Consider the following 25275-nt stretch of genomic DNA (forward strand, 5'->3'; position numbering starts at 1 on the left):
AGCAGGAAATGGAGTCTCCCATCCTATAGCACAGTTCAGTAATTATCGCTAATGATGACCTGGATATTCAGTCCATCCCATTCCTACCTTATTATTTTCCTGTGACCACTGTAAGATAACTTAAAACAGCAGAAATTCATTCTGTAATAGTTCTGAAAGCAAACCAAAATTCAGACATTACCAGGACAAAATCATGAAACAGGGTTGAACTCATTCCAGAGATGGGAGGGAGAATCTGTTTCCTCTTCCAACTTCTCTTAGCAGTCACATTTCCTTGGTTTGTGGCTGCATCCTTTCTCCCCATGTTAAATTCCTCTCTCTTCAGAAACCTTTCACCTCTTATCCTGGTATACCAAATATTTCTCTGCTTCTTTCTCTTAAGGACTCTTGTGATTGCAATTAGTGTCTACAAGGCACCAACTGATTGTTTCAACCATTTTGTATGAAAAAAAAAAAAAATCCAAGTATACTCTACTGTCTTTCTGCCCCATAGGTAAAAGACCTGGGATGGCAGGTTCTAATTCACATGTAGTTTTTTAATTATCCTTGATTTTTAAAGCCACTGCATATTTGATTAGAGAAATACTTGTATTTTTGAGGACTTTGATTCCCATGAGTTATGGACAGTGGCCCATTCCATGTACTTTTTGCAGATATAACCTATTTTAAAATATTTATTCTTTATTAAGTTAGTATATATCAAATACCTACTATGTTCTAGAAAATGCACAAGGCATATATACAGCTGAAAGGGATAAAGTGTCTAGTTTTATGGTTTTAAAAAACAAGCTTAAATAGTTAACCAAACTTTACATACACTTAAACATTTATTAATAGAGTAGATTTCATGTTATATGCTCTTTACCATAAAAAGTAGAGAATTAAAATGAACAAGTAAATAAATGAAGTGTATACTATCATTAAGTTATTAACTACTATAAATAAAGAGGATGAGATGTCATATTTTTCTATTATGTATGAATTTTATAAAGTGTCTTAAAGCTTTATGTTATTGTACTTGAATATAATATAAATAAATTACTTTTTTATTATTGAAACAATTGCCTATTTTGGGTACATTAAATGGCCATTATGTGTTAACTGGGATAATATGTGTGCATTTAAAATTTTTATCACGTTTTAATATATTATTTGGAATTTTTCATTTTCTTATCTATCATTTAAGAAGTTCTCATTCTGTTCTCTGAAACTTGCTTAAATGAATTTCCCAAAATTTCCTTTTCTCAAACCTCTAATAAGGTATAATCCCTCAACCCTCCCATATCTAGTATATGTTCCTGAGTAAAAAGTTCTTAAGGTGTTATCGAGGTGACAAAACCCATGTCAAGTTGAGACATGAAGTCTGAGAGAACCATAGGCACCAGCAATAACCAAGATGCATAGAGAAGGGGATAGCAAACCAAACTGTACATTTGCCTAGCCATGGTGATTGACTCAGGCATGTGACAAATCTGGGATCTTCTCTGGGATTTTTCTGCTTGTGCAATCTGAAAAATTTCTCCCATTGGGCTATTTCTAAGATGGTATAATATGCATTATGTGTTTGTTGGTCTTTTGTCTGTCATTGAAAAGAAACAGTTTGAGAGATGGAATGAGAGTATATAGAAATGAGAAAGGGATGCAATCCTGTGTTACTTTGGTATTATTACTTATTTTATTTATGAAGTTCTTGGTTGTTTGATTATTTCAGAGTTATCACTAAAGAAAGTATTCATTTGAATATAACACAGCTTAGTACTGAATTAAATTTGCCTCAGAAACCCAAAATAAATATGCTGACAATTATTTCCATGTGCAGAGTTTAAATGTGCTAAGGGTCTCTCATGCATTATTTTGATGTAAACTAAATTGTTGACAACACTTGGAAGTATATAAGACATATAAAATGTTTGCAAAAGACGCAGAATAATGAGTCAGACTTTCCCCTTCCCTTGAAACCTGGTAAAGATGATCAGATATCAGAAAAGAGAAAAAGTGATCTGGATGCAGGTAGGGGGACAGGAAGCATGATTTGAACTAAGTTATTTCTAAGATTTTATACAAGTTGGGTACGCAGCCAAGAAGAGAGTACTCAGTGCTTAGTGAAATTGATTGACTGTATTAAATAAAACAAAATTGTACATACAGTAACATAAATTACCCCAAGACTGTGGTCCACTTAACTCTGAAATGCTGAGTAAACATTCTATGCCAATGGAAAGGGCAAAGTTCTCAGACACAGTTGTCTGACAGATGGCAACTTTCAGATTTATTTTTCTGTACATTATACTTCAGTTGTATCGATCAGATTGGCTGTCCCAGCACCTGCTTATAACTGTTACAGACTTGATGAGGATACTGCAAACATATTCTTTGTAAGTAAGCTGACCTGAAGTTGTACTCAGAAACAACACATCTCTGAAAGTAACTGTTTTCTTCAACTCAATAAACAACCTCTTCACCTACAAGGGAACTTTTCATGTATCCATTTTTTTTTTAATGTCTGCTTCCTTGGTTTTGAGGGAACAACTAAATATTTTAATTCTTTCATTAATTTCAAAGTCAAACTTCGATAAAGTCTTCAGTGACCAGTCCATGTGCCTAGGTTGTTGTTCTCATCTGCTCCTTTTTGTCTAGTTTTTATTGGTGTATTATAGTTGTACACAGTGGTGGGATTTGTTATTATATATTCATTTATGCACACAATATAACAATATAACTTAGCCAATATCATTCTCCAGCATTTCCCCTTTACCTACCTTCCTCTTTCTCTGGTCCCTTTCTTCTACTCTACTGATCTCTCTTCAATTTTCATGAGATCATCCCAAAATATTTCTTTTCCTTTTTCCTCTCTAGCCTCCATATATAAGAGAAAACATATGACACTTGACCTTCTGAATTTGGCTTATTTCACTTAACACAATGTCCTCAATTTTCATTTATTTTCCTGAAAATGACAAAATTCCAGTCTTCCTCATGACTAAATCAAGCTTCATTTGTATACATACCACAATATTTATTCATGCAGTGATAGTCACCTCAACTGATTCTATAGTTTAGCGATGGTGAATTGTGCTGCTATATACATTGGTGTACATGTTTTGCCATAGCATATGATGGCTTTTCTTTAGGATGAATAAGGAGGGGTATAATTGGGTCATACTGTGGTTCTATTCCTAGTCTTTCGAGGAACCTGAACATTGATTTTCATAGTAATTGTCCTAATTTACAATCCCACCAATTATCTCCAGCACTTATTATTGTTCATATTCTTGACTGCCATTCTAATCAAAGTGAGACAACATCTTTGCTAACTACTCTTCTTACAGGAGATTAATAACCAGAATATACAGAAAACTAAAAACCTTAACACACACACACACACACACACACACACACATAAAAATGCCAAATAAACCAGTTAAAAAATGGGCAACTGAATTAAACATGCACTTCTCAGAAGAAGAAATACAGATCACCAGAAAATAAGAAAAAATGTTCAAGATTGTGGGTAATTGGGGAAATGTGAATCATCTGCTACTTTTCAAAATTTTATTCTAAAATGCTTGTTTTAATCTGTTTCATATTGTACTTTGTGCAATTTTAATAATGATTGAAATATACTTAGCAAATATGTCATATATTATAGAACATTCTATGTTTTTCATTAAATTTCTGAAGATCAGAGAGAATTTTGTATAACTGAAATTTAGTAACACTTTCATCCTTCTAGGCTCTAGTTCAATATTGGGGCAATATATAGAAGTAAGTAATAGGTTCATTTTAGTAATAAATTGATGGAGAAATAAATATTTACTGCATATTAATTAAAACTTACTAAATAAATAAAATATGCATATATTTAAATTGGGTTACTTCCATAGACAGACATACAACTAATAAAATATTGTCTCCTTTCTTTTAAAGAATGACTGAATGTGTTTGAGGAATATGCAAAATGTCACAGGTGGTGGGATTATTGGAAGAATATCACAGAAATTTTATGTCTACATAGAATCTCAGAATGTAAATTCATTTGGAAATGGGGTCTTTGCACCTGTAACTACGTTTTCAAAGTTCATATGGATTGGCATAGGTCCTAAACTTAATAACAGGTATATTTATGACAGGAAATGAGACACAGAAAATATACTGTGAAGGTAGAAATAGAGATTGGGGGTGATGCAACTATAAGTCAAAGAGTTTCAGAGATTTCCAGGAGGCACACAAAGCTAGGAAGAGACAGGAAAGATTATTCTGTAGAACCTTCAGAGGGAGGATGGACCTGAGTGTATGTTGGCTTTGTACCTGTCTGCAGACCTGTGAGAGAGCAAGTTTCTTTTATCTTAAGCAACCCAGTGTGGGTACTGTTTACACAGTCTAGGGCCTAATACAGATGTGTTACAGTAAATTTTAAATACTGGATACAAACACTCTGAATGTCTGTTACTCCAAATATTTCATAAATCTTCACTTAAAAGAGGTAAATCACCTGGATAAAGTGAAAAAGTTGTGATAAAATAATTTAAAGATATTTGAGCATGTCCTGGGCTGTGCGTATTTGACTCAAGCTCTTAGATCCATTTGTCTGCAGGCAGGCATGAGAATTCATTTTCAAAATGATGACCCTGAAGCACTCTATCACATTATGAAATATCCCATCATCTTCACTTCAGAGTGTTTACTGAGGCAAGAAGATGGAATAATTTATTTTAGAGAGATTTAGAGCCAAGACAGTTGAACCAAAATGGGTGTTCTTAAAATCCAGTCGAGTTTTCTTTACATCAGTGGTATTCATTCTTTATTATTTTTTCACTTCAGTCCAAGACTTCTTTGGAGAACCTCAACCTTCTTCCTAGAAAAATACACACAAGCACTTACACCTTATTTCTGTTATGTCAGCATCATAGAGATTCCCTGATATCAATCTTCATATTTTGTAGGGTCTCTGAGTAACTCTATTAGAGAAAATAGCCAACAAATCCAACAAATTGGATTTTAATTCCAAATTAGGAGGTTGTGTCCTATATTTCTTTAATTTATTGGTACTAAAAGAAATTTTAATGTGATCCTTACTTTCAATGTATATAAAATTCTGACCGTTGTCTTTTGAAAAATGTGAAGTATCATGTTTTAGAATAGGTTTAAAATTTCAAGGAGTCTGCATTCATTTGAGGAAAAAGTCAGACAAAAGAAAGCTAAAATCATAAGATAAAGATAGACAGGTTGCCACCTATACACATGAAGTATTTTCACACATACGTATACACACATGCATGCACACGTATACACGCATACACACAGTGGACTCAGAACGTGTTTCTCAACTACTCCATGCCCTTCAATGATGGCCTGCTGTATGCTGAAGCTGTTTAACACACACTACAATCCTTTCTTAAGAAAATTTACCTTTTATACATGTTATCAAACTCTGGATCAATGTGAATGTTTCTGTAGTGGTAAATCCTTATTTTCAATGAAAAATGAAAGCAGAGAAATAAAAAGCAAAAAAAAAATCAAACTCCCTCTATTTCCAGAAGTCATTGCAGATCTAGGGCAGAAGTGACTTAAGCTCTGCTAATCAGACACAATCCTTAAAATACATACTTCTAAAAATGTGTTACATTTGAAATCAAGTTAACTTTGGCCCACTGTCTCTTGTAAAAGATATAAGACTGTGTGGTTCTCCCAGCCACTGTGGACAGGTCACTTCTGGATCTGGCAGAGGAGGCCCATTCTCCAGACAGTCTTATCAGAGGTATATTTGAGGAGCTGTTCCTAAAGGCCAGTCTGTAAGCTATAACTGCATTTCCTCTAAAAATTTTGTGGCATATCTTTATTGCCAAGAAATTTCCTTTCTTAACAAAGGATATACTTTGCCACAACCATGAATAGTCACTGCCCCCAAGAAGCAAATGTCTTATTCTCATGCCTGAACATGAGTAATAGTGGTTTAGAACTATTTGAAAGTCCAGAGAGAATTATGGGAAGATGTTCTTCCAAAGTGCTTAGAGAAATGCCAGTTAAACAAATTTAAAAGGAGATTAAATTAATTAATATTAAGAGCTATAGGTGACAGATTGTAAACTCAAAATTGAGTTAAACTCTGTGATTCATATGGTACTGTAAGGAGAGAAAATGGAGCCGTGAAACAGAGAGAGGGTCTGACTAAGAAAGTAGCTTTGATAAATTTTTGATTTCCACACTGGGAAGAGTGAAGCACATTCATGGTCCCTGGCCTTATTTGTTTTCAGTGTGATGATTGCTTATTTCATCCTTAACTGGAACTACATTGAATGCATTCCAAAGGAAAAAAAAAGTCAAATTCCAGGAGAAACAAACAAAAACTACCACCATAGAAAATATTAGAGGAAAATATCCCTATAGTCTTGTCTTATCTATTTACCATTTCCCTGCCTTCCCTCTGCTATTCTTTTCTTAACCTTCCCTTTTTCCTTCTGATCCCCTCTTAACTTCCTTTATATATCTACCTACTCACTTATACAATATGGACTATGTTTTTGTACAAGTGTCTATCAAATATTGCTATGCACTCCCATGAAATGTCCTGAACTTTGTCAAACTCAATTCATTCATTAAGGGATTTCAACTAATCAAAAGATGTTCGTCGCAATGCCTGATTTGCCTAATATACTACCCTGCTCGTTCCTAGAGCCTTTCTTTTATCTCAGATCAGTTATAGACAAACTAATTTTACTCCAGGATAAAATTGGATGAAAGTCAAGAAAATTAAAAATGATGATGGAGAAACCAGGAGTTTGAAAGTAAAAATTCAAAATTAAGTATCAGTTTTGGATTACATGTGATTGACTATGTAGATGATGCAGTTAACAGGGAAGGAAGACTGAATTTATTTCATTCTATTTTCCTAGGGGGAAATGTTCATATAAATTTCATCATATAATATCCAAATAAAAAATGGGAAGTAAACATGTGAATGTACAAAACAAATGTGTTAAAAATGAGTTAAAATGGAGATCAGGCTTTAAAGAATCCCTGAGTAGATGAAAACAGGCTTCATTAGTGGCCTTAACCTTGCTTGATTTGCAAACATAAACAAAACTTAATTTGAGCTTCTTATGAATACCCATATTAAAACAAATAGAACTTAAGCTTAACCAATCAGAGGAAACTAACAAATAACTTTAAAACTAGGGATTTTCCAAGGGAATAACCAGATAAATCAACTGTATAACTGTAATCAATCTAATATTTTCTTAGCTTTACTTCTGTTTGTCCTATAAAGCATCTCTAGACATTCCCTGGTGGAGCTCCCAAGCAACTTCTGGCTTGGAGTTGCCCAATTAACTAATTACTGGTTGTTCACATTTGTTCTTTAAAATATTTGTCATGCCTCAGTTTAGATTTTTAACAGCTAGTTTGCATGAGAAAGATCACAACTAGAGGCATGGTTTAAGAAGTAATAGAAAACATTTTCTGCATTATGGGAAACCTTGCATTCTGCAAATTGCACACAGAGGTAGAGTGTTTGAGGGGAAAAATAGGATTGGTAAAGACTACTTACTGTATAACTTTGTATCTGTAGTATTACCAAAACCAATAACAGTACAAATAAACATACAAGCACAATCTAATCTTACACTCAGGATTTAGTTTTTCCTACTTCCTTAAGATATAGATTCTGGGGAAAATTGACTTCTAATAGAGCACATTAGCATCAAAATTAAAATCTGATGCAGATTTTTCATTAATTTATTTTCATGCGGGTGAAAAGTTTTAATAGAATCTTCTCTATTCACAGTTTAGCCAGATATCTTGGAGCAGTAAAAAACATAGAAATTGTGAAGGCACTAAATCCCACTGAAAGCATAGGTCTTTCTGTAAATTTTCAATTTTTCTTGAGTCCTTTATTGAGTAAAAGAATTCTCAAAAGTTTGACAAGGCTATCACCTGATTGCTTCAAACCTTAACATACTGAAGGGAAAAATGGGTTTGAAGACTTACTAACATAATTCTGCCATTTATTAATTGCTAATTTGGTACGAAGAAATTCACACTGAGAAAGAGTAGATTTAACTAGAATGTTCCATGAGAAAGAATTTAAACAAGAGGAGAGAGCCAGGAACTGAAACCTGTAGACCTAGGTCTCTGGAGTTTTCTTAAGTCACAGCATTCCAACTGAGAGACTGAAAGTGATGCTCTTGTGAAAAAAGATGGACATAAAGGTACATGTTTGCAATGCTCTGATCAAGTATTCATAGCTCACACAGCCTCCATACCATTCTCCATTCCCTATGTGAAGAAGAAACACCTCTCTAATTCTTTTCCTCTTTCCTCTTCATTTTGCTGTCTATATTCTTCCCAGTTATGATTACAATTTCTGACTCCACAATCCCTGGGTCACAGACTCCAAGGTAGTCTGTTCCAGATGGGTGTTCCTGGATGGGAACACTGAGATGTTTTCTTACACATAAAGTCTTGTCTTTAAAAAATTATAGGATGAATGAACTTTTCCCCTCCAAAGGACATCTTAAATCTTAAAATGTAAACTAATAGGAGCTAATGTAAAAGTGCCTTTTATGCCTTCACATGTGGAAAAAAAAGTTAATTATTCTTTAATAACATTTCAAAAGTCTCTTATACTGAGACTTCACCAACTCTTTAATTCAAATGTTGTCATCATAAGACTTCAACTTTGTTCTATATTTTTATTTATACCTCTATTGTCTCTCTTGCCTCTTAGTATTTTGTTTAACCAGTTTGCTTCATTTTCTTACTCCTGGATAGCTTTCATGTCCATATAATTTCAGTGTACAGCAAACGGACCAACTATTTTATTTACTAAATCTGCCTCATTCTTTACACACTGACAATTTGCCCAAATAATTAACCCAAACATTCAAGTAATTAAACTAAAGCAAACTTTAAACATTAAATTGATATGTGTCCAGTTTTAGGTTTTATTAAGAAGTTTAAAGATTGTTTGGAGGTTATCAGTTTTCAGTCCACAGATTTTTAATATTATGAAAGTAAACATGAATAAATTTAATTATAAAACTTATATTAAGCAGATCTTACTTCTGTGAAGGTATAGTTCTTTTAGAATTATTTAAGCCTACATAGTTATCAAATTAAAATTTCTCTATAAAGTTATCCCCCCAAAAAATACTTTGTAAGTTCTCATATTTACATAATATGAATAAATTGTACTTTTATTTTCAAAATGATTTTTTCCTAAATTGAATAATAGATTTTTAGAAAATTATCTTAGATTAAAAGATAACTGATATTACTTACAAAGTTATACATTAACCCATAATCCTCTCATTATCTAACTACTGGTCTCATATTGCTGTGTGTGTATGTGTGTGTGCAAATCAAACACACTTCTTCTCATATGTTAGTGCTAATTTTTAGCATTATTTAAAATATTTCTCTTGTTTCCCTTGTTTCTCTTGTTACTCCTCCTTCTTCTTTGCCCTCTTTCTTCTCCTCTTCCACTTCTTGAGTGAGTAATTTAATCTTACACTGAGCTTTAACTAAGCCCCAGTAAACAAGTAATTATCCAGAATACTCAATATTCTGATAACTCTCATCTGCTGAAAGTTCTCACTTAATTAAGAAACCTAGAAAACTCAGTATGCATCCTTTCTTGAGAAGACTCAGCACAAATGGAATCATTAGGAACAAAATTAAAATACAATAGAATCACCAAAAAAAAAAAAATAGAATTGTTCTTGCTTTCTATTTTCCTATACTTCCTTTGCCAAGTTTGAGAGAGTTTGTTAAAGTCATACTCAGGTATAAATGCAAAATATTGGAACCAAATGTCAAAGATTATTTTTAAGTTTGGTAACAAGATGGAAGCCATTTGGAAATAATATAGTTTATTTGCTGTTTAAAATATCTAAAATATGTATATATAAAAGTAATAGAAAAGAAGGAAAAGAGGGAGGGAAAAAAGAAAGAAAGAAAGAAAGAAAGAAAGAAAGAAAGAAAGAAAGAAAGAAAGAAAGAAAGAAAGAAAGAGGAAGATGAAAGACCGATCAATATGTGCTACAAATGATTGATTTGGGATTCAAAATAGGACATAATTACTGGAATTTTTCAATTTGCTATTAGTGATTGATGATCAGAATTACATAATTGCACTAAAGAGGAAATAAAAAGGTGAAACTAGAAAATAATCAAAATCAGAAAAACAGTAATTTTACAACAAAGACAAGAAAGCCATACAGTAATAGGGACCTTATATGTTAAAGTCTATCATGAAAATGGTTACAACTTGTTTATCTCAAATCTACAATAATCTAATTTTGTCAGAAATGTGCTTTGCATTCTAGGTTGTCTTTTCTAAAATGCAACCAAATTTCAAATTACTTTATTTTTCAGTGCTTATGATGCCATTTGAGCGACAATTAAGTTTATGAGATAAAAATCAATTTTAATATCAGCAAAAGAAAACTACAATTAGGAAAATGAGCTGGAGAAATTTGAACTAATACTATTATCAAATGTATATAAATGTGAAAATTATCCACTCTTTCAAATTGCAAGCATCAAGTTTTCTCTTCATTATTCATCAAAGGTCAAGTTAGCAAGTAATCCATCCTCCAAACTTGCAGCAAATTTCTGTGTACATTTGTGTGTATTCTTTAATTCATACAAAATTTTTACATAATATAAACCTTACCTCATTCTGGAGGTCTCGGATCATTTTGCTCTTTCTTTCCACTTCAGTCTTTAAAAAATTAATCTGAAAATGAATACAATATTATGTAGATGCATTCTAAATTTATTTCTATGGCGTTTATATTTTTCAACATTTTGAGGTATAATAAAATGAATGTTCCTGTTATCATATATTGAAAAAGAACAATTAATTAAAATTTTCCTTAATCAAAACCTTCATTATTTAATTCATACATATATTCAATGAGTATATAAAATATTCTTTCTCAGCTAACAATATATTTATCTTTTAAAAAAAGTGAGAAACCATGCATTTTACAACTGCAATCCATTCACCTGGTTAAACATCATGTTTAAAACACTGAAGAGCAGGGGATGGGAATAGGAAAGAAACTAAATCAGGCACAACTTTTCTATATTCATATATGAATGCACAACCAGTGAAACTCCCCATCATGTAAAACCACAAGAATGGAATCCCAATTATAATAAATTATACTACATGTTTGTACAATATGTTAAATACATTCTACTGTCATCTATATCTAAAAAGAAACAAATAAAAACATTTTAAAAATTAAAAAATAGAATTCTAGTGTTGAGTCTAGTAATCTAGAAATTTCCCATCATAAAACATTCTACTGTTAAATTTGTCCCATGCCCAGCTTTGAGAGCAAATGTATAAAGATATTCCTTTTCTAAAGGTATGAAATGTTTTCTGTACCAAAGAAACTGTGATGTTTTCTCTTGGTAGGCATATTGTTAGCATCTACAATTAGAATCAAACTACTTATTCCAAGTGATTTGAATAATCATTGCATCTTTATCTGACCTGAATATTTTGAAAGAAAAGCAGTATTGTACAGTGTTAGGGCTTTTATGAAATGTATACTCTTTATAATCTCTAAGTGTTCACTATGGTTGAAAAAATATGATAGTGGATGAAAGCTTTAACTTCTCTAATTTTCAGCTTTCTGGTAATCACATATTTAGAAAAGTAAGAAGATGAGTGAAATGAATTTTCTTGGCATATTTCACTCAATAGATTAAAAACATGATCATTTGTACATTTAATACATTTTGTGTGTGTGTGTGTGATGCTGGGGATGGAACCCAGGGCCTTATACATTTTAGGCAAGCATTCTACCACTGAGCTGATACACTTCCAATCTTAATAGATTTTTCATGAAAAATTTATATTCTTTATTTGTAGCCTATTTTAAAATCAGTTTGTTTTACATTTACAGCACATCTCAATTTGGAATAGCCATATTTCTAATGTCCAATAGCTTCATTTATTGGAAAACATAGTTTTAAAGATTCCTAGAATGATGAAAGGGAATCATTGTATGCATTATCTCAGACCACAGAATGAGTCATTGGACTGGAAGTAAGGTTGAGAAGGAGGGTTAATTTTCACCATATACATAGACTTAAAAAGTAGTTATTTCTGAAATATTTCAAACATAAAGGATAAGTAATATGTAAAATGTCCTATGGGCCCACCCCTAAGCAGATATAATTATTTTGTCCAATTTCCTTAGATGTTTCATAAAATAAATGTTATAATACTATAAAAGTCCTGCCTAATTCTTCTTCATTCCTTCTTCCCAGGGTTAACCACTACCCTGAAGTTGATGCACACTGTTCTTCTCATGCATATTTTGACCATTTTATTTATTGTGTATGACCCCATGAAAAAAAACCTTTTGTGTTAAAGTTTGCACAAGTTGTTTAAAACTAAAGTCTATATTTGTGAGATATATTCATGTTCATTTTATGTAAAACCAGTTAATTTGTTGTAACTGGTAAATTTGTCATGGTAGTAATCTAGTATAAAGTACAAATTACTGAATTAAAGTAAAGGCTATTACTATAACCGATTATAACTACAATAGTTTAAATAAGATGGAATGATTAATTTTCCTTTATTTAACAGTATAGCAGTATGTGACCAGTCCTGGGGCTCAGGTCTAGAGTTCAGAGTAGAATGTACCATGGTGGAGATAACAGCTTTGGCATCTGTAACATCCCTTCAAGATTGCTTCCATTAAAACCATTTCCTAGTTACTGGATATGATAGTTTCAGGGCAAAGAATAAGTGTGGCACAAATTTTGACTCCAAAATATAATCTGGACCTATTAGATTTTCTATGATACATTTGAATCAGGATCCCAGAGACAACTGGTGAGGAAGCAGATAGGGAAAGTTGTCGACTAATGTCAAGGCTATGATAAGTCCATTACTGTACAAATAATGAGCAGAGGATGTCAGTTGTTAGAGGGATATCAAGAAGCAGGTGAATAGAGAACTCTCTGAGTCATATAAGTGGAGAATTATAAGAATGAAATTTTTCATGTTTTTCATGTTTTCAAGAGTAGCAGTAGCTCCAGAACCACCTGACAGAATCATCACTTTTGACTCCTGGGCTTAGTTTCCATGAAGATCAATTGGAAACCTCATAACTGTTAGCACCTCTTCCTTTAAGGTGTGGAGGGAAGAGTTACTATTCATCAAAATGATAGCAAAAACCGAGAACCAATCAATTTGGATGGTGAAAATATACATAAACCAGGAGAAATGTAAAAACTTTCTTTTGCTTTGCCCATATTAACTTTTCTATAATTTTTAAATTCATGCATTATAATTATATGTGAAAACAGCTTGATTGTGACATGTTCATACATGCATATAATAATTGCCATATCAATTTTTAAGGTTAAGTTTGAACTGTGAGGGTAATGACAATAACCCAAAATTATTAGTCATACTTACAGTGTTATTAGGTAGGGAGCTCAAGTTAGTTGATAAAACAAAGGTGTTGTGTGGAAGGACTTGATGCAATTTGAAATTAGATATGTATGCAGAACAATAGTATGATTCCCTTCAGACATATTTTTTACATCTATTTCTACCCAAGAATTTTATTAGCACCAGAAAGTTTCTATATGTTGCAGATTTATCTTTAACTAATGAACTAGTGAAAGATATTTCAATAATATAAGTAACCTACTTTTTCACTGATATCATTATTTTCCACAAATTCTTCACATATTGGAATTATTTAGTATAAATTTTCCCTAATTAAAAATTCATTTTAATGAAGAATATACTGAAAATATACTGTCAGACCTATATTCCTTAAATATTAGGTATGGACATAAAAAATTGAGAATGTGGTATTTATTCAGGACCAAAAATTTTCTCAGAATATTTTAAAAGCATTAGCATTTTATGATCACTGGTAGATTCCACAGCAGGTTTTAACATCCCTGGAGAAATAAGCATTTCTAGCAAATAGTTACAAAATAATTTTCAGAGATTGGAAATACCATATATTTACTTTGAATAAAGAATGAAGCACAGTAATACTTTTAAGGAGAATAAATGTTTTAAGATAACTCTTGTTTCAGACTAATTATGTCTCACTTAGGACAAGTTAAGTCATAAAAATTAACAAGAGTAGTGAAATGCATCAAATGATCATCAATATCTTTAATTATTCTGGTTATACCTGAAAGCTCATTCTTCTTTGTTACAGTTTTCCATGAAGAAGACAAGTTTGAAAGATTGTCACCCATTACTGACTTGGGGTAAAAATAATTGTTCATGTCCTCATAAATAACATGTATAAACAGAATTAGCTAAAAGCAGACTTACTGCCTTTAAAAATTAAATTATTCAGGAAATGTATCTTCTTTTATGTTTTTATAATTTAATAAGCAATATTGTCTTTATGCCTCATACTATTTTACTTCGGACTTAACTAGATACTGTGGTTATTTGTAATTTAATTTGCAAAAAGTGGCATGTTTTCTGTGGAAGAAAAAGCATAGCCATTTGATATTTAATTAAAGTCAGTAAAAAAAAAAATCTAAAACAGCACAAAAATATTTGTAGAATCAAAGCCAAATTCCCCCCTGCTTTGAAAGAGAGCAATTACAGTTACCTTAATCTCCCTTTCATATGCAAATTTCAGTTACAACTATACTCTTTCTAACAGGAAAATAATTAGTAATGATTTACAACAATAACAATGGAAAAAATATGTTAAATTTGTTCCTTACTTAACTTAGAGTCTTCATGGAGCAATACAAATCACAAAGCATTCTGTTTGAGTCCTACCAACATTTGCAAGAGGCTATCTCATTAGTACTAACCCATTTTTTCCTTGATACTGAGTGCATACAAAAAAGTGAAACAATCACAGTTTACACCAAAGTGACCAGTACTATTTCTCTTACATGTAGATGCTAGCATTCATTGATCTTAATGTTTAATATGTTAATGCACTTTTCAATTTGTTCATTCAGGAATTCTACATCAAAAAAAGTCATTATGAAGTATATCTGAGTGTAGGCATATTATCATTTATTGATTTTGGAATCACAAATGTACATATGCATAAATTGAAATGAGAGTTTTAGCTCTTTTTCTATTTTCTAGAAAAGAATTGCATATATTAGGGATGACTGGTCTTTAAAATACAGGCAGGAATCACCATTAAGTAGTGTATGCCTATAATTTCATGACTGCAGAGAATGAGGTAAGAAGATTGCAAGTTTAAAGCCAGCTTCAACAATTTAGTGAGACCCTGAGCAACTTAGCAAAACACTGTCACAAAATAAAAGATTAAAAAAAAAATGACTAGGGATGTGAATTAAGAACCCCTGGACATAATTCTCAGTGTGAAAAAAAAAAATACTTATTCTACAGTTTGGAAAAATGACATTTCTTCATATAACAAATTTCTAAGTATATTGGCCTATTCAAGTACTGTATTTCTCTAGTAGAAATTTTGAAAATGTATATTTAGCTAAAGGTTTACATGGAAAATTTCAAAACTTTCAGTGGACGTTGTTATAATGTATTAATTCGAACTATGAATATAGCTATTTTCCTCTTTTATTCAATATTGAAAAGCTGGAATAATTCTTTTTATTCTGTTTTGTAATTTATTTTTATTTTTTAATTAAATTTATTTTTAACATGTACATAAATGTTTTACATATGAATGAGGTAACATGATATTTCAATGCAAGTATATATTGTATAATGTACATATCAGGTTAACTTAACGTATCTATCTTCTCAAACATATATAATTTCTTCATGGTAAAAAGTTTCAAAATCTTTCTTCTAGATTTTTTTAACTATACAGATTTTATTATCTACTATCCAATAAAACACCAGAACTTCTTTACTCTGTTGGACTAAAACTCAGTACCCATTGATCAATTGCTACTCTTTTCAGCCTCTGGTAACCACAATTATGAAATGTTTTAAAAATGAATATTTTTAGATTCGACATGAATAAGGAAGGTCCAATGGCATTGTCTTTTTGTGCATTGTTTATGTCACTTAGCATAATTAGATCCAGTTTCATCCATGTTGTCACAAATGACAGGATTTTAGTCATTTTTATGACTGAATGGTTTTTTTATTGTCTATGTACTACATTTTCTTTACCCATTCATTAATTGATGGGCACTTAGGTTGTTGCCATTTCTTGGCTGTTGTGAATAGGTAGCAATAAACATTGGCATGCATGATTTCATTTCATTAAGATTATACTAACGAGTTACATTAGTGGTAGTTCTATTTCTAAATGTTTAAGGATCCTTCCATATAATTTTCCATAATGGCTGTGCTTCCTTTACATTCCCACCTATAATGTACATGGGTCTTTATCAAAATCAGTTGACTGTAGATGTGTGGGTTTACTTCTAGGACCTGTATTTTTTTTTCCTTTGGTTTATCTGTCTATATTTTGCCAGTACTTTTTTTTTTTTTTTTTTTTAATTATTGTGGTGTGGCATATTTTTGCAATCAGATAGTATAATACCTCTTGTTTTGTTCTTTTAGCTCAATATGATTTTGGCTACTCAGTGATTTTTCCCCCTTGTTTTCATAGTAGAATTGTGTTGTAGATCTTTGCAGGATATCAGTTTTATTTTGAATAGGGATTACATTGAATCTTCAAAATGATTTTATTATGGACATTTAGAAAATATTGATTCTCATCATCATGAATACAAGATGCCCTTTTATTTTTGTGTCCTCTTCAAATTTATTTCACTTATGTATTATAATTTGCATTATAAAAATATTATGCCCCTTTGTTTTAAATATATTCATAGATATTTTTTGTATAACTATTGTAAATATGTTCACTTTCTTGATATCTATTTCAGATAATCCACTTTTGGCTTCTATGAATGCTACTGGTCTCTATATGTTGATTTTCTATCTTACAACTTTGCTGAACTACATCATTAGTTCTGATACATTTTTGGGTGGAATTTTTGAGATTTTTCTGCATATAATATCATGTTATCTACAAACAGTGACTATTCAACTTCCTCTTTTCTGATTGAGATGCCCTTTATTTCTGTCTCTTGCCTGAGTGTTCTGGCTAGGACTTTCTGCACTCTGTTGAATATAAGTGTTAAAAGTGGGCATCCTTGTTTCATTTCAAATCTCAGAAAGAAAGCTTTTAGTTTTTCCCTACTCAGTTAGTATCAGTTGTTGCCTTAATATAATGGTGTTTATTATTACATTGAGGTCTGTCCCTCTTCTACCTACCTTGTTCAGCTTTTTATTATGAATTACAGTTTATCAATTGTCTTTTTCTTCATTTATTGAGATAGTTATAGCTTTAGTCCTTCATTTTGATGGTAGTGTGGCACATTTATTGATCTGTATATGCAAACCATCCATACCTCCAGGAAATGAATCCCCCTTCATCATTGTGAACCATATTTTTAATGCACTAGTGGTCTGTTTGATAGTACTTTGTTACAGATTTTTGCAACTATGTTTATGTTCTTTTTTAGGTATTAGGTGTCCCTAAAATGCTTATATGTGAGACGATGCAAGAAAACTTAGATGTGAAATAATTGGGTTATGAGAGCTTTAACCTAATGAATGTATTAATTTGATGATAGGAATTGACTGGGTGGTAAGTGTAGGCAGGTAGGGTGTGACTTGAGGAGGAGGGTGTGCCTTTGATGTGTACACTTTGTCCCTGAGGAATGGAGCTCTCTGCCTCTGCTTCTTGGTGTCCTTGCCCCAACTTGCTTTCCTCTGCTAGACTATTCCACCATGATGTTCTGCCTTACCTCCGACCTGGAGGGATGAAAAGAGTTGTCTATGGACTGAAACCTATGAAACCATGAGCCCCCAAATAAACTTTTCCTCTTGATCACAGCAGCTAAAAATCTGACTAAAAAAAAATCATCAAGAGCTTTTGCTTGTAGTTTCTATTTCCATTGAGTCTTTGGTTATGTTATTAGGGTAATGCTGGCTTTGTGGACTGTATTTGGAAGAATTCCTTCATTTTAATTTTTTTGAGTAACTTAAGGAGAATTGATATCACTTGCTCTTCAATATTTGATGAAATTGATTAGTGAAGCTGGGTGGACTTGGGCTTGTCTTTGTTGGAAGAGTTTGTTTTTATACTGCTTCAACCTCCTTCTTACTTGTCTCTTCAAGTGTCAGGGGCGGGCTCTGAGGGCCCCAGAGCCGGACCGTGGCCTGATCTCTAAGATGGTGCCTGGCAGCTTGCCAGACTTAGCTGCACTCATATACAAGTTTTAGGAAGTAACTCTGGTTGGCTGTTGTACATGAGGCAATCCTGGTATCTGCCTGGAGACTGTTCCTTGATAGGCTGACTTTCCTGGTAGTCTACTCTCTGATAGGCTGATGTTCTCAATATAAGTCTGAGACTTGTGGAATAAAGCCCTTTTTTGGTTCCTGTGATCAAGAAAAGCGTACGCTTTGTGATCGCCCACCGCCTGCAGGTGGTAGGCGATCATATTCAAGGTTTTTCTTTCTTCTTTATTATACCAGGGACATTTTACAAATTCTTATTTATTTCTTTCAACAGTCTCTTTATAATAATCTTTCAAAGAACCCAGTTAAAATTTGGGGGGTTTGCTTGTTTCTTTTTGCAGCTGGGGATCAAATCAAGACCTCACACATGCTAGGCAAAGACTCCACCACTGAAGTACACCCCGAGTGCCTACTTATTTGTTTTTCCTTAATTTTCTCATCCAGCCTTCATAATTCTTTTTCAATATTGATTTTGATATTTTGACTTTTAGCCAATTTGTTGAGTTTCTTTTTTCTTTTATCTTTCCTAAAAAATGCATTTAACTAATCATTTCCCCACTAAGTATTGTATTGTTTTCATTTAAGTGTCCAGTAGGTATTATAGTCTTTTATTATTTCTTTTTAAGTCAAAGGTTATTAGGCGATACATTATATATTTTCCAAAATTAAGGAATTATTTTAATGTTAAAACATTTTCATTTCAATGGCTTTGAATAACATATTATAGATGCTATTAATATTCTTTAATTAATAGAACTTTATGTTTTAATCCATTTTTTCTTTAACATATCTATAAATGATTTGTTCAAAAAATGTCAAAACTTTGTTGATTTCCTATATATGTGATAGTTTCAAATTATCAAGTGCATTTAAAAGGTGTTTGGTGTACCTGTTTCCATATTCCTCATATTATTTATGTTTTGATGGATTCTGAAGATGGATTGCTAGGTGGAGACATGGGTATGATGACTTAGTATATGTAGTCATTACTTTTTATATATTTCTTCTTTAAATTCTGTATGCTTTCAGGAATTGACATTGTTAATTCTTTTTCCCACAAATATTTTACTCTCGGTTATTCTAAGTATGCAATATTTTCAATTTTTTTGAAAATTTAAAGCATTTGCGCAACTGTGCTGTTCCCGTTTAAACTATTCTGCCTCCTTTGGAAAAGTTTATCAGGGGGTGGAGTGTTGCTCAGTGGTAGAGCACTGGCCTTGCATGTTCTCATGAATGAAGGCTTGAATTAAATCTCCAGGACTGCAAAAAAAAAAAAAAAAAAAAAGCGTTGGTAAATTTAACCTCTTGATTTACTATGATTTTTAGTCCATTGGAATTTAGGCCAATTAGAATTTTGCCTACTTTTTTTCCTTCTATTGGATACTTTATTCTTTATTCTGATGTTCATTCCAATGGGGTATAAGTAACATACAGAGTTCTCTCACCCGAGTTTATGTAGAGAGTTTTTCAGTCTTTTGTCCTGGAATACTCCAAATAGATAATCTCTTACACGATTTACTACTGCAAAAGGAATGACTTCTACTGCGGAAAAATGATTTCTAACTTTGAAGTTTTTGAAGTTTACTCTAACCTTCTTCTTTCCCCATGCTGGTGTCTCCTTTTTTGTCTTTTCCTGGCAAAGACCAAACACAACACAAGCAGTCCCTTCTCATTTGCACCTTGGGTCATCTCAGTAAAGACTCTCTTTGGAGTTGTCACTTGTGGATTTTGGTTTCTTTAGGGAATTTTTGCCTTAGTAATGCATATTTACTCCAATTTTGTCATCAGTTGGGGAAACAGATATGTACCTTTGTTGACTTCAAGAAAAGCATGCAAAAAATAACATATTACTTCACATCACCTACTCATCCATAAATTCTTTTTATTTATTTATTTATTTATTTTTATTTATTTATTTATTTATTTTTAATTGTAAACAAATGGGATACATGTTGTTTCTCTGTTTTTTTTTTAATTGTAAACAAATGGGATACATGTTGTTTCTCTGTCTGTACATGGTGTAAAGGCATACCATTTGTGTAATCATAAATTTACATAGGGCAATGTTGTTTGATTCATTCTGCCATTTTTTCCCTTTCCCTCCCACCCCTCCCACCCCTCCCCTCCATCTATACAGTCCTTCCTTCCTCCTTCCTGCCCCCCTCCCTAAACCCAACTCCAACCCCAACACTAACCCTTCCCACCCCCCTTATGTGTCATCATCCACTTATTAGCGATATCATTCTTCCTTTGGTTTTTTGAGATTGGCTTATCTCACTTAGCATGATATTCTCCAGTTTCATCCAATTGCCTGCAAATGCCATAATTTTATCATTCTTTATGGCTGAGTAATATTCCATTGTATATATATACCACATTTTCTTTATCCATTCATCAATTGAAGGACATCTAGGTTGGTTCCACAATCTGGCTATTGTGAACTGAGCAGCTATGAACATTGATGTGGCTGTATCTCTGTAATATGCTGATTTTAAGTCCTTTGGGTATAGGCCAAGGAGTGGGATAGCTGGATCAAAGGTGGTTCCATTCCAAGTTTTCTAAGGAATCTCCACACTGCTTTCCAGAGTGGCTGCACTAATTTGCAGCCCCACCAGCAATGTAAGAGTGTACCTTTCTCCCCACATCCTCGCCAACACCTGTTGTTGCTTGTATTCTTGATAATCGCCATTCTAATTGGGGTGAGATGGAATCTTAGGGTGGTTTTGATTTGCATTTCTCTTATTACTAGAGATGTTGAACATTTTTCCATATGTTTGTTGGTTGCTTGTATATCTTCTTCTGTGAAGTGTCTATTCATTTCTTTAGCCCATTTGTCAATTGGATTATTTGCATTCTTGGTGTAGAGTTTTTTGAGTTCTTTATAGATTCTGGAGATTAGCGCTCTATCTGAAGTATGATTGGCAAAGATTTTCTCCCACTCTGTAGGCTCTTTCTTCACATTGCTGATAGTTTCCTTTGCTGAGAGAAAGCTTTTTAGTTTGAATCTATCCCATTTATTGATTCTTGCTTTTATTTCTTGTGCTATGGGAGTCCTATTGAGGAAGTCTGGTCCTAAGCCGACATGTTGAAGCTCTGGACCTACTTTTTCTTCTATCAGATGCAAGGTCTCTGGTCTGATTCCGAGATCCTTAATCCATTTTGAGTTAAGTTTCGTGCATGGTGAGAGATATGGGTTTAGTTTCATTCTGTTGCATATGGATTTCCAATTCTCCCAACACCATTTGTTGAAGAGGCTATCTTTTCTCCATTGCATATTTTTGGCTCCTTTGTCTAGTATGAGAAAATTGTATTTATTTGGGTTTGCGTCCGTGTCCTCTATTCTGTACCATTGATCCACCTTTCTATTTTGGTACCAATACCATGCCGTTTTTGCTACTATTGCTTTGTAGTAGAGTTGAAGATCTGGTATTGCGATACCCCCTGCTTCACTCTTTCTGCCAAGGATTGCTTTAGCTATTCTAGGTTTTTTATTCTTCCAGATGAATTTCATAATTGCTTGCTCTATTTCTGTAAGGTACATCATTGGGATTTTCATTGGAATTGCATTGAATTTGTATAGCACTTTTGGTAGTATGGCCATTTTGACAATATTAATTCTGCCTATCCAAGAACATGGGAGATCTTTCCATCTTCTAAGGTTTTCTTGAATTTCTTTCTTTAGTGTTCTCTAGTTCTCATTGTAGAGGTCTTTCACCTCTTTTGTGAGATTGATTCCCAAATACTTTATTTTTTTTGAAGCTATTGTGAATGGGGTAGTTTTCCTGATTTCTCTTTCTGAAGATTCATCGCTTATATATAAAAATGCCTTAGATTTATGTGCATTGATCTTATATCCCGCTACTTTACTGAATTCACTTATGAGATCTAAAAGTTTTCTGGTGGAATTTCCTGGTTCCTTAAGTATACCATCATATCATCAGCAAATAGGGATAGTTTGAGTTCTTCTTTTCCTATTTGTATCCCTTTAATTTCTTTGGTCTGTCTAATTGCTCTGGCTAGAGTTTCAAGGACGATATTGAATAGAAGTGGTGAAAGAGGGCATCCCTCTCTTGTTCCAGTTTTTAGAGGGAATGCTTTCAGTTTTTCACCATTTAGAATGATATTAGCCATGGGTTTAGTGTAGATGGCCTTTACAATCTTAAGGAATGTTCCCACTATCCCTATTTTTTCTAGTGTTTTGAGCATGAAGGGGTGCTGTATTTTATCAAATGCTTTTTCTGCATCTATTGAAATAATCATGTGATTCTTGACTTTAAGTCTATTGATATGGTGAATGACATTTATTGATTTCCTGATGTTGAACCAACCTTGCATCCCTGGGATGAAACCCACTTGATCATGGTGCACTATCGTTTTAATATGTTTTTGTATGCGATTTGCTAAAATTTTGTTGAGAATTTTTGCGTCGATATTCATTAAGGATATTGGTCTGAAATGTTCTTTCCTCGATATGTCTCTGTCTGGTTTAGGAATCAGGGTAATATTGGCTTCATAGAATGAGTTTGGGAGAGTTCCCTCCTCTTCTATTTTCTGGAATACTTTGAGAAGTATTGGAATGAGTTCTTCTTTAAAAGTTTTGTAGAACTTGGCTGAGAACCCATCTGGTCCTGGACTTTTCTTTGTTGGTAGGCTTTTGATGACTTCTTCTATTTCATTACTTGAAATTGGTCTATTTAAATTGTGTATGTCCTCCTCGTTCAGTTTAGGCAATTCATATGTCTCTAGAAACCTGTTGATGTCTTCGAAATTTTCTATTTTGTTGGAGTATAGATTTTCAAAATAGCTTCTAATTATGTTTTGTATTTCAGTCGTGTCTGTTGTGATATTTCCTTGTTCATTCCGAATTTTAGTGATTTGGGTTTTCTCTCGTCTTCTCTTTGTTAGTGTGGCTAAAGGTTTATCAATTTTGTTTATTTTTTCAAAGAACCAACTATTTATTTTGTCAATTTTTTGTATTGTTTCTTTCGTTTCAATTTCGTTGATTTCAGCTCTCAGTTTAACTATTTCCTGTCTTCTACTACTTTTGGTGTTGGTCTGTTCTTTTTCTAGGGCTTTGAGCTGTAGTGTTAGGTCATTTATTTTTTGAGTTTTACTTCTTTTATTAAATGTGCTCCATGAAATAAATCTTCCTCTAAGTACTGCTTTTATAGTGTCCCAGAGATTTTGATATGATGTTTCTTTGTTCTCGTTTACCTCTAAGAATTTTTTAATTTCCTTCCTAATATCTTCTGTTATCCATTCATCATATAGTAGCATATTGTTTAATCTCCAGGTGTTGGAGTTGTTTCTGTTTTTTATTCTTTCATTAATTTGTAACTTCAATCCATTATGATCTGATAGAATACAAGGTAGTGTCTCTATCTTCTTGTATTTGCTGACATTAGCTTTGTGGCATAATATATGGTCTATTTTAGAGAAGGATCCATGTGCTGCTGAGAAGAAAGTGTATTCGCTCTTGGTTGGATGGTATATTCTATAAATGTCTGTTAAGTCTAAATTATTGATTGTGTTATTGAGATCTATGCTTTCTTTGTTCAATTTTTGTTTGGAAGATCTGTCCAGTGGTGAGAGAGGCGTGTTGAAATCACCTAGTATTATTGTGTTATGGTCTATTTGGTTTCTAAAATTGAGAAGGATTTGTTTAACATACATGGATGAGCCACTGTTTGGGGCATAGATGTTTATGATTGTTATATCTTGCTGATTTATGCTTCCCTTAAGCAGTATGAAATGTCCTTCTTTATCCCTTCTGACTAACATTGGCTTGAAGTCCACATTATCTGAAATGAGGATGGATACCCCAGCTTTTTTGCTGAGTCCATGTGCATGGTATGTTTTTCCCCATCCTTTCACCTTTAGTCTATGGGTATCTCTTTCTATGAGGTGAGTCTCTTGCAGGCAACATATTGTTGGATCTTTCTTTTAATCCAATCTGCCAGTCTATGTGTTTTGATTGATGAATTCAGGCCATTAACATTCAGGGTTATTATTGAGATATGATTTGTATTCCCAGTCATTTGGTTCATATTTAAAATTTTTGACACATCTTGGTTCCTCCTTTATTTGACAGTTCCTTTAGGATAATTCCTCCCTTTGCTGATTTGCTTCTTTGTTTTTTATCTCTTCCTCATGAAATATTTTGCTGAGAATGTTCTGTAATGCTGGCTTTCTTTTTGTAAATTCCTTTAGCTTTTGTTTATCATGGAAGGAACTTATTTCATCGTCAAATTTGAAGGTAAGTTTTGCTGGGTATAAGATTCTTGGTTGGCATCCATTTTCTTTCAGAGCTTGAAAAATGTTGTTCCAGGCCCTTCTAGCTTTTAGGGTCTGAATTGAAAAATCTGCTGATATCCGTATTGGTTTCCCCCTGAATGTAATTTGGTTCTTTTCTCTCACAGCCTTTAAAATTCTGTCTTTATTTTGTATGTTAGGTATTTTCATTATAATGTGCCTTGGTGTGGGTCTGTTGTAATTTTGTGTATTTGGAGTCCTATAAGCCTCTTGGACTTGATTTTCCATTTCATTCTTCAGATTTGGGAAATTTTCTGATATTATTTCTTCAAATAGATTGTTCATTCCTTTGGTTTGTTTCTCTAAGCCTTCCTCAATCCCAATAATTCTCAAATTTGGCCTTTTCATGATATCCCATAGTTCTTGGAGATTCTGTTCATGATTTCTCACCATCTTCTCTGTTTGTTCAACTTTGTTTTCGAGGTTAAATATTTTGTCTTCAATATCTGAAGTTCTGTCTTCCAGGTGTTCTATCCTATTGGTTATGCTTTCTATGGAGTTCTTAATTTGGTTTATTGTTTCCTTCATTTCAAGGATTTCTGTTTGGTTTTTTTTTCAATATCTCTAACTCTTTGTTGAAATGCTCTTTTGCTTCCTGAATTTGCTCTGTTAACTGTCGATTGGTGTGATCATTCAATGCCTGCATTTGCTCTTTCATCTCATCGTTTGCTTCC

At 32.8% G+C, this 25275-nt stretch overlaps 1 protein-coding gene across 2 annotated transcripts in view; it reads right to left on the reverse strand.

Annotated features, from left to right (window-relative positions):
- Luzp2 (leucine zipper protein 2) overlaps positions 1–25275 on the reverse strand; it is a 503818-nt gene that overhangs the window by 256935 nt on the left and 221608 nt on the right. For both annotated transcript variants that reach the window (XM_047519495.1, XM_047519496.1), the window contains exon 5: positions 10676–10738. In XM_047519495.1, coding sequence (XP_047375451.1) covers positions 10676–10738 — 63 coding nt within the window. The remainder of the gene's footprint in view (positions 1–10675; positions 10739–25275) is intronic.

This window comes from Sciurus carolinensis, chromosome 11 (assembly GCF_902686445.1).
Source record: "Sciurus carolinensis chromosome 11, mSciCar1.2, whole genome shotgun sequence".
Classification (NCBI taxonomy): Eukaryota; Metazoa; Chordata; class Mammalia; order Rodentia; family Sciuridae; genus Sciurus; species Sciurus carolinensis.